This window comes from Salvelinus sp. IW2-2015, unplaced genomic scaffold (assembly GCF_002910315.2).
Source record: "Salvelinus sp. IW2-2015 unplaced genomic scaffold, ASM291031v2 Un_scaffold2768, whole genome shotgun sequence".
In the NCBI taxonomy this organism is placed as follows: domain Eukaryota; kingdom Metazoa; phylum Chordata; class Actinopteri; order Salmoniformes; family Salmonidae; genus Salvelinus; species Salvelinus sp. IW2-2015.
In genome coordinates, this window is record NW_019944070.1 from 163,904 (window position 1) to 175,218 (window position 11,315).

The window sequence follows — 11,315 nt, forward strand, 5'->3', positions numbered from 1 at the left end:
CTGTTTCTATTGCTAGAGAGAAGCAAGATCAAAGCAGAACAGCACAAAGCAGCTGTCTAATACTCCCAACGGGCACGTTTTATAATCAGAATGAAGACGAGGGTGATAGTGATGATGAGGAAGAGTTTGCAGGTAGTTTTTTGAAGGGTGATTGCTCTTGCTGGTATTATCAAACTAAGCATGTATACTTATAGAATGAACTTACAGCTAAAGTTGGGAAATTTTGAAGGAATGAACAGAACGGATAGACAGAGAGTAGAGAGCAGGATAGTGGTGTCCATTATCTCCTTTATCAAAGCCCCTTCAGCCAGACTAAGTCTTCAGTTAGAAGAAGGTCCTACACATACAGATGTAAAATCTTAATTTGATCACGCTGTTGCAGGATGAACTTTCCTACAATGCAGGACATTTAAAATGTGTAGTGTATTTGATGTTTAAAAAGGCTTCTAACGTTGTAATTTCACTTAGAAATGTAATACTTGATTTTCTATTAGGAACATGTATCAACCACGACAAAAACGTCCATTAATTATAATCTACATAATAATTAACATTTCCTGTTGCTGCAGGATTGTTATCCTGCTTTAGCAAACTGGCTCAAATTAAGATCCTACATCTGTAATATTTTCTACACAGCGGTGAGGTGGACAGCTAACTGGCAACACTTTGATGAATTAGGGAGGATGAAGAGGACCACATCAACTATGGGTGCCTCAGTATTCACTTGTTTTCGTAGGATGACTTCTGTTGATTGACTGGTCTTTTGTTCTCTCGTCTCTCTCTCTTCACCCCTCCACTTCTGTCTCTAGTGCCTTCTGGTCTTTGGGTTGGTTTCTTCTATCTCTCCATCTTCTTCGTGTCTCCTCGCTCCTCTCCTCTTCAATAATCCTCTCTCTCTAGTAGCCCTTGACGGGAGGGCCTTAGGGTCCACTCTATTGGTTGGCTCATACAGTCAGAGGGTTACACCGCCCTCCCTGCCCTTCTGCCGCGCTGTCCAGGGTTCTGAGACTCCAGGATCCCCTGCTGACCCACGGGGCGCTGGGGCCCATCTTGCCATAGCCTGGGGGGCCCGGGACACCTGGGCAGGGTGTGAAGGGACAGAGAACATCATTGAAGCACTGGATACACAGTGACTATAAAGAGCAGAGCAGTTGAAGATCTAACTTAATGAAGCTTTGCAGGATAGTGGAGAGTTAAACATTTCAACAGGCTGATGTGGCGTCTCACCTGGTGCTCTGGGGGTCCACTGTCACCACTCCCCTACACCCTTGTCACCTTTCTCTCCCTTCAGACCTCTTGGACCTGCAGAACGACAGAGACATCACTTGATAGAGTAGCTAACCTTTATGCTACGCTAAGCTGACATCACTTGTCATAACTGTTTATGATCTCCTATATTTATCATGACCGTGGTATTCAGGAGTTACGACAAAAAGAAATCAAGTGAAGTCTAGACTCACCCGTGGTCCAGGACTCCTGGCGACCCTCTCTGCCTATCTGTCCTGGCTGACCCGGGGCCCTGGAGTCCCATTTCTACCTGGGTTACCTTCCTTCCTGGGGGCCAGGACGACCGGGACGATACCTCTTTGTGCTGCTGCATGCGAGACATGAAGTAGGCCATCCTCTCTGTAGGGGATACAGTACAACTCCAGTAGATTAACCACCTAATAATCAATAAAGTGTTTCCATTCTCTGCCATTGCTCAATTAGGAAATACGGGAAGATGTAAAGTATTGGTGATAAACCTAAACGAAATAAGACCATGTTCTCACCATCAAATATCTTGATGACCTGCTGGCGAATTAAGTCCTTGATGTTGTCATAGTTGACCACAGGCTGTGGATATAGAAGAGAGAGCGAGATCGAGAGCGAGAGCGAGAGAGAGAGAGAGAGAGAGACATAAGAGAAGACCTAACACCACTTTTGGTTTTAGTCTTTTGACCAAACTTTGGTTTTGTGTTCCATTAGACATTGTGAACAACACAAACATAACAAGTAATCAATTCATCAATCGATGCAATTCACCTTAGTAGCTAAGGTGCTCACCTCGTTGCCTGGTATTCTGAGGTCCAGTGGACCCTGAAGGCTGTGTAGCCCGGGGTGCCCCTCTCTCCCCTGGGTCCCACTGGCCATCACTGGGGTATCAGCTTTGGAGGAGTACCCCCTCCACCAGTGGTCCGGGGCGACCCTCGTCCCTGGCTACCCCTCTGACCTGGGGCACCTGGCTCACCCTGAGAGAAAGAGAGCGGGAGAGAGAGTCAGAAAAGAGAGAGAGGTTGAGAGGTTGCGAGGTAGTGAGTTAGCAGACATCCAATCACTGAAGAGTACTGTTCGACCACCGACAACAGTGTTTTACATTGAAGATTGAAAAGATGAACTCCTGCACAATGACACTCATGTATCTTCAACAATCCAACTTCATCAAACTGTGTCCACCAACCCTCAGGGGTGCGTGATTAGTCCCCTCCTGTACTCCCTGTTACTCATGACTGCACTGCCAAGCACGACTCCAATAATCATCATTCAATTTGCTGATGACACAACAGTGGTAGGCTGATCACCGACAACGACGAGACAGCCTATAGGGAGGAGGTCAGAGACCTGGCCGTGTGGTGCCAGGACAACAACCTCTCCCTCAACGTGATCAAGACAAAGAGAATAATAGACTACAGGAAAATGAGGACAAAGCACACCACCATTCTCAAGACGGGCTGCAGTGGAGTAGGTGAGAGCTTCAAGTTCCTTGGTGTCCACAACACCAACAAACTAACATGGTCCAAGCACACCAAGACAGTCGTGAAGAGGGCACGACAAAACCTATTCCAACTCAGGGGACTGAAAAGATTGCATGGGTCCTCAGATCCTCAAAAGGTTCTTCAGCTGCACCATCGAGAGCATCCTGACTGGTTGCATCACTGCCTGGTATGCAACTGCTCGGCCTCCGACAGCAAGGCACTACAGATAGTAGTGCGAACAGTCCAGTACATCACTGGACCAAGCTTCCTGCCATCCAGGACCTCTATACCAGGCGGTGTCAGAGGAAGGCCCTACAAATTGCAAAGACTCCAGCCACCCTAGTCGTAGACTGTTATCTCTGCTATCGCACGGCAAGCGTACAGGAGCGCCAAGACTAGGTCCAAGAGGCTTCTAAACAGCTTCTACCCCCAAGCCATAAGACTCCTGAACAGCTAATCAAAGGGCTACCCAGACTATTTGCAGTGCCCGCACATGGACTCGTTACCGTACCCCCCTGTATATAGTCTCGCTTTTTGACATTACTGCTGCCCTTAATTACTATTACTTTTAACTTTTATCTTTCCTATCCATATTTTTTGAAACGGCATTGTTGGTAGGGGCTCGTATGTAAGCATTTCACTGTAAGTCTTACACCTGTTGTATTTGGCGCATGGACTAATACAATTTGATTTGAACCTATTCCTGTCAGACCCTGAAGAGAGAGTCAACAAGGGGCAGTGTCCACTTTAGATTGTAATCGGCCCGACCAGCCTCTAGCGTATTCCTTACTTACGTCCTTCTACACAATAAAACACAGACACAGGATCGATCCCAAATGGCACCCTATCCCGATGTAGTGCACTGCTTTTGACGGGGCCCATAGGTATAGGGTGCCATATGGATGCACACGCTCCCCAGACTCAGTAAATACCTCTGTATGGAGCCTAGCCCACACACTGTAAACAACATCCTGAGACAGACATGTGTGATTTATGTGAAACAAAGCTGGCCATTAAGGAGGGCTGACTTTTACACGTCACCACCGGACACTGGACCCGACTGATGAAATAGAGAGCAGAAAAAGGGAAGAAGATAAAGAGATTCTCCTCTGTATCTACTACTTACAGTTAAAAGCCATGACAAAGCCTTCCTGTCACAATGACAAATCACCTCATCTCATGTCTCCGCGCCCACAGTAAATAACATTATCCTGGGGATAGAAAATAACTATATTGTTACTGCACTGTATCTAGTGTAGAGGACTACAGTACTGTACTGTATCTGGTGTAGAGACTAAGACAATATACTGTATCTTAGTGTAGAGGACTAAGTTATGCACTTATCTAGTTAGAGGAACGTTACCTGGTATTGGGCTAGAGGACTACAGTTACTGTACTGTATCTAGTAGAGGACTACAGTTACTGTAGTGTATCTTTAGAGGACTACAGTTCTGTACTGATCTGGTTAGAGGACTACAGTTACTGCACTGTATCTAGTGTTAGAGGACTACAGTTACTGTATACTGTATATGTGTGAGGACTATAGTTACTGTACTGTATCTAGTGTAGAGGACTACAGTTACTGTACTGTATCTGTGTAGAGGACACAGTTACTGCACTGTATCTAGTGTAGAGGACTACAGTTACTGCTACTGTATCTAGTGTAGAGGACTACAGTTACTAGTACTGTATATCTAGTGTAGAGGACTACAGTTACTGACTGTATCTAGTGTAGAGGACTACAGTTACTGTACTGTATCTAGTGTAGAGACTACAGTTACTGTACTGTATCTAGTTAGAGGACTACAGTTACTGTACTGTATCTGTGTAGAGACTACAGTTACTGCACTGTATCTAGTGTAGAACTACAGTTACTGTACTGTATCTAGTGTAGAGGACTACAGTTACTGTACTGTATCTAGTGTAGAGGACTACAGTTACTGTACTGTATCTAGTGTAGAGGACTACAGTTTACTGTACTGTATCTGGTGTAGAGGACTACAGTTACTGTACTGTATCTAGGTTAGAGGACTACCGTTACTTACTGTATCTAGTGTAGAGGACTACAGTACTGTACTGTATCTAGTGTAGAGGACTACAGTTACTGTACTGTATCTAGTGTAGAGGACTACAGTTACTTTACTGTATCTTAAGTGTAGAGGACTACACGTTACTGTACTGTATCTAGTGTAGAGGACTACAGTTACTGTACTGTATCTAGTGTAGAGGACTACATTACTGTACTGATCTTTGTAGGACTACAGTTACTGACTGTATCTAGTGTAGAGGACTACAGTTACTGTACTGTATCTGGTGTAGAGGACTACAGTTACTGTACTGTATCTAGTGTAGAGGACTACAGTTACTGTACTGTATCTAGTGTAGAGACTACAGTTACTCGTACTGTATCTGGTGTAGAGGACTACAGTTACTGTACTGTATCTGTGTAGAGACTACGTTACTGTACTGTATCTTATGTAGAGACTACAGTTACTGTACTGTATCTAGTGTAGAGGACTACAGTTACTGTACTGTATCTAGTGTAGAGGACTACAGTTACTGTACTGTATCTAGTGTAGAGGACTACAGTTACTGTACTGTATCTAGTGTAGAGGACTACCGTACTTACTGTATCTAGTGTAGAGGACTACAGTTTACTGTACTGTATCTAGTGTAGAGAGACTACAGTTACTGTACTGTATCTAGTGTAGAGGACTACAGTTACTGTACTGTATCAGTTAGAGGACTACAGTTACTGTACTGTATCTAGTGTAGAGGACTACATTACTTACTGGATCTGGTAGAATACAGTTACTTACTGTATCTAGTGTAGAGGACTACAGTTACTGTACTGTATCTGTAGAGGACTACAGTTACTTTACTGTATCTAGTGTAAGGACTACAGTTACTGTACTGTATCTGTGTAGAGGACTACAGTACTGTACTGTATCTGAGTGTAGAGGACTACAGTTACTGTACTGTATCTGTGTAGAGGACTACAGTTACTGTACGGTATCTGGTGTAGAGGACTACAGTTACTGTACTGTATCTGTGTAGAGACTACAGTTACTGTACTGTATCTAGTGTAGAGGACTACAGTTACTGTACTGTATCTGTGTAGAGGACTACAGTTACTGTACTGTATCTAGTGTAAGAGGACTACAGTTACTGTACTGTATCTGGTGTAGAGGACTACAGTTACTGTACTGTATCTGGTGTAGAGGACTACAGTTTACTGTACTGTATCTATTGTAGAGACTACAGTTACTGTACTGTATCTAGTGTAGAGGACTACAGTTACTGTACTGATCTGGTGTAGAGGACTACAGTTACTGTACTGTATCTGGTTGTAGATGACTACAGTTACTGTACTGTATTTGTAGAGGATTTCAGTTGTAGAGGACAGGAGGCTGAGTTAGTAAAACGAGGTATTGCCAGGGAGGGTATTTGAGGTGAATGTGGAGTCATGCCAAAAGGAGCTTCATCAAATGATGATACGTCCAGATGGCAACCTATCCACTTTATAGTGCACTACTTTTAAACAGGGCCCATAAGACTCTGGTTAATGGTAGTGCACTATATAGGGAAAGGGCTATTTGGGACATAACTGATGTCTGATGTCGGAGTTGAGGGAGTTTGCTGAATCAGCCAGAACTAACAGAGAGTGTTCAGAACCGGATCCTGGCCAGGACTACAGCCCTCAGCCCCTGGACTACAGCCCTCAGCCCTGGACTCAGCCCTCAGCCCCTGGACTACAACCCTCAGCCCCTGGACTACAGCCCTCAGCCCCTGGACTACAGCCCTCAGCCCTGGACTACCCTCCCATAATACTCTTTAGTAGCGGAGGCCATATCTGAGGTAACCAGTCCACATGAATAATTACTATAGTTTACTATGGTATAAATATATTAGTATTACTATAGTTTATATGGTATAATAATAGATTTACTATAGTTAGTAGTATAAAAATGTAGTATTACTATAGTTTAGTATGTATAAATATTGTAGTATTACTATAGTTTATATCAATATACATATTGTAGTATTACTATAGTTTAGTATGGTATAAATACTTAGTATTACTATAGTTTAGTATGTATAAATATTTTAATTACTATAGTTTAGTATGGTATAAATAATGTAGTATTACTATAGTTTAGTATTGTATAAATACTGTAGTATTACTATAGTTTAGTATGTATAAATATTGTTGTATTACTATAGTTTAGTATGGTATAAAATATTGTAGTATTACTATAGTTAGTATGGTATAAATATTGTAGTGTTACTATAGTTTAGTATGGTAAAATATTGTATATTACTATAGTTTAGTATTGTATAAATATTGTTAGTATTACTATAGTAGTATGGTTATACATATTGTAGTATTTACTATAGTTTAGTATGGTATAATATTGTAGTGTTACTATAGTTTAGTATGGTATAAATATTGTAGTAGTACTATAGTTTAGTATGGTATAAATATTGTATCTTACTATAGTTTAGTATGGTATAAATATTGTAGTATTACTATAGTTTAATATGGTATAAATATTGTAGTGTTACTTAGTTTAGTATGGTATAAATATTGTAGTAGTATAAGTATATGGTATAAATATGTAGTAGTACTATAGTTTGTATGGTATAAATATTGTAGTATACTATAGTTTAGTATGGTATAAATATTGTAGTATTACTATAGTTTAGTATGGTATAAATATTTAGTTTACTATAGTTTAGTATGGTATAAAATATTGTATATACATTAGTTTAGTATGGTATAAATATTGTAGTATTACTATAGTTTAGTATGGTATAACTATTGTAGTATTACTATAGTTTTAGTATGGTATAAATATTGTAGTTTACTATAGTTTAGTATGGTATAAATATTGTAGTAGTACTATAGTTTTAGTATGATATAAAATATTTGTAGTCTACTATAGTTTAGTATGGTATAAAATTTTGTACTACTATAGTTTAGTATGATTAAATATTGTAGTATTACTATAGTTTAGTATGGTATAAATACTGTAGTATTACTATAGTTAGTATCGTATATAATATTGTAGTATTACATAGTTTAGTATGTATAAATATTGTAGTATTACTATAGTTTAGTATGGTATAAATATTTGTAGTCTTACTAGATTTAGTACGTATAATATATTTATAGAGTCTTTACTATAGTTTAGTATAGATTATAATAATTGTAGTATTACTACAGTTCAGTATGGTATAAAAATGTAGTATTACTATAGTTTAGTATGGTATGACTATTGTAGTATTACTAAGTTCAGTATGGTATAAATAATGTAGTATTACTATAGTTTAGTATGTATAAAACAAAATATTGTAGTATTACTATAGTTTAGTATGGTATAAATACTGTAGTATTACTATAGTTTAGTATCGTATAAATATTGTAGTATTACTATAGTTTTGTATGGTATAAATATTGTAGTATTACTATAGTTCAGTATGGTATAAATATTGTAGTATTACTATAGTTTAGTATGGTATAAATATTTATAGTCTTACTATAGTTTAGTATGATATAAATATTTATAGTCTTACTATAGTTTAGTATGATATAAATAATGTAGTCTTACTGTAGTTCAGTATGGTATAAATATTGTAGTAGTACTATAGTTTAGTATGGTATAAATATTGTAGTATTACTATAGTTTAGTATGGTATAAATATTGTAGTCTTACTATAGTTCAGTATGGTATGACTATTGTAGTATTACTACAGTTCAGTATGGTATGACTATTGTAGTATTACTACAGTTCAGTATGGTATAAATATTGTAGTATTACTATAGTTACAAAACTGTAGCATTTTTGCATACTTTAATATATGGTTGTTTTTTACTATAGCGTTTTTGCAGATATTAMTATTTACAGTTTACTATAGTATTCCTCGCATACACACGCACACGCACACACACAGCAGTGACTCTTACCTTTGTACCACATTGTCCATTGTCTCCAGGCAGACCAGATGCTCCCTGTGAACGCAGATCAGTGAGATAACGAGGCTGTATACTCACAACACAGCTAGCTACATGTACATGAAAACCTTTAAACCATATTTACTGGAAGGAACAGAATGCATGTTTCTGTAATGATGACAAACACCACATCAGAATAATTACTCACGTCTTTACCCGCTGCTCCATCACTGCCTGGTTCTCCCTGAGAGACAGAAGGACGGAGAGAGAAGAGGGGAATAGAAAGAAGATGTAGCACCAAGACATCTCCATGACATGCATATCTATCCTGTTCTATATCTGCAGTATACGTGTTGAAACAATAGGAGTGTGTGTACTGACCTGCATTCCAGGATGGCCAGGGGGTCCGGCTGGCCCACCCATCCCTGGTAGCCCTCTGTCTCCTGCCTGGCCCTTCTCACCTTGTATACCCTAGAGAGAGAGAGAGAAGAGAGAAGAGAGAAGAAAGAGAGAGAGGGGGAGAGAGGGGAGAGAGGAGAGAGAGACAGAGAAGAGAGAGTGGAGAGAGAGAGAGCAGAGCGAAGGAGAGAGCCAAGAGAGAGAGAGAAGAGAGAAGAGAGAAGAAAAGAGAGAAGGCGGGAGAGAGGGGAGAGAGGAGAGAGAGAGACAGAGAACGAGAGAGTGGAGAGAGAGAGGAGAGAGCAGAGAGAGAGAGAAGAGAGAGAGAGAGAAAATAACAGAGAAAGAGAGTGTTGCGTGAGAGAAGAGAAGACAGAGAGCAGAGCAGAAGAGAAGGGGAGCGAGAGAGAGAGGAGAGATAGAGAGAGGAGAGAGAAAAAAGACAGACAAATAAACAGAGAGACAGTCTGATGAGTAACCTTTTCTGAGAAATAACACTTACAGAACACAACGCTAAAAGTCCATGTAATCATGCAGATTAAACCAGGTTGATGCAGATCTATGTGTTCCTTCTGCATTAGAATAAAAGAACATATTGGATGATGGATAATATTTCCTCTCACCACTCCAGCTGCGCCTGCTGGCCTGGGGGTCCCGCTCCCGCAGTGCCCTACCAATAAAACATACTGCTGGTTAGGCAAAATATACACATACAAACCTTATTAACAAACACACTTAATACAACAATACAAAACCTATAACTAACGAATACACTATAAAACAACACAAACCTTATTAACGAACACACTGAAATACAACAATACAAAACCTTATTAACGAACACTGAATACAACAATACAAACCTATTAACGACACACTGAATACAACAACACAAACCTTATTAACGAACACACTGAATACAACAACACAAACCTTATTAACGAACACACTGAATACAACAATACAAACCTTATTAACGAACACACTGAATACAACAAACACAAACCTTATTAACAACACACTGAATACAACAACACAAAACCTTATTAACGAACACACTGAATAACAATACAAACCTTTATTAACGAACACACACTTAATACAACACAAAACGTTACAACGAACACACTGAATTATAACACAACCTTACTAACAACACACTGAATACAACAATACAAACCTTATTAACGAAACACACAAAATACAACAACAACAAACCTCATTAACGAACACACAAAAATATAACACAAACCTAAGAGTCATATACAGTCACCTACAAAACTATTGCACCCTTGATAAGATTAGCAAAAAATACCTGAAATAAATTAAACAAATACTGACTATATTGAATGCCCCAAAAAAGGACAATTATGTTTTATACCAATACAATTGCTCAGAGAAGAGATTTTGTTAACAAACTCATCATTCTCCTCTAAAAAAGATAGGTATCAAAATGATTGGCCTCCCTGTTTCCAATACATTGTGTACCCTCCCCTTGTAGGAAAAGAGCACTGAGCATGTTTCTATGTTTTAGAGATTCTAGAACACACTGGAGGATCTCAGAAACCTTCTCCTCTATACAGAATCTTCCAGATCCGTATATCCTTTGGTCTCACGGACTTCCCTCGTCAATTCAAACAAACAGGTTGGGGTTCACTGTGTGGAGGTTCAAGTGTAGAGGTTCAATGTGGAGTTCAAGTGTGAGTTCAAGTGTGGGTTCAAGTGGGGTTCAAGTGTGGCAACAAATAACAATTCTTTGTGGATTTTTGATGTGTGCTTGGGTTCATCTCTCGCTGGAGATTCACTACACCGAATGTTCAAGCCTCATGGCAGAGAGAAACCAGGTTTTGGCCTAAAGTGTCCTGGTACTGGGTAAATTCATTATGCTGGTTTACCTTAACAAGGGCCCCAGACCATGGACGCAAAACAGCCCAATAACATCAAAATCCACCACCATATTTACAGGTAGGTCAGGTCATTTTTTGCGTCCACTCATCTTTCTTTCGACGCCAAACCCCGCGATTAGTTGTCCAAAAGAGCTCTATTTTCGAGTCCTAGGCTTGGGTTAGAAGCTGTTTAGAAGCTTCTTGAACTAGACTTGATGCTACCGCTTGCCCGTGCAAGTAGCAGAGAAACAGTCTATGACTAGGGGCTGAGGAGTCTTTGACACTTTTTAGGGCCTCCTCTGACACCGCCTGGCAAGAGCGCCTATGAATGGCAGGAAG

General features: G+C 39.8%; 1 protein-coding gene and 2 long non-coding RNA genes across 3 annotated transcripts in view; all 3 read right to left on the minus strand.

The window, feature by feature from the left end:
• Positions 1-9,718, minus strand: part of LOC112074699 (collagen alpha-1(XVI) chain-like) — an 18,618-nt gene extending 8,900 nt beyond the window's left edge. The window contains exons 1-4 of the mRNA XM_024141816.2: positions 9,714-9,718; positions 9,073-9,162; positions 8,900-8,935; positions 8,704-8,748 (exon numbers count right to left, since the gene is read on the minus strand). Coding sequence (XP_023997584.1) covers positions 8,704-8,748; positions 8,900-8,935; positions 9,073-9,114 — 123 coding nt within the window. The 5' untranslated portion in view covers positions 9,115-9,162; positions 9,714-9,718. The remainder of the gene's footprint in view (positions 1-8,703; positions 8,749-8,899; positions 8,936-9,072; positions 9,163-9,713) is intronic.
• The window catches only part of LOC112074703 (uncharacterized), a 100,290-nt gene that overhangs the window by 67,152 nt on the left and 21,823 nt on the right, over positions 1-11,315 (minus strand). The window lies entirely within an intron of this gene.
• Positions 1,557-2,063, minus strand: LOC139025490 (uncharacterized). Its single transcript, XR_011477079.1, has 3 exons — positions 2,047-2,063; positions 1,773-1,836; positions 1,557-1,626 (listed from the first exon to the last, which is right to left on the minus strand). It is a non-coding gene; the product is annotated as an uncharacterized lncRNA (long non-coding RNA).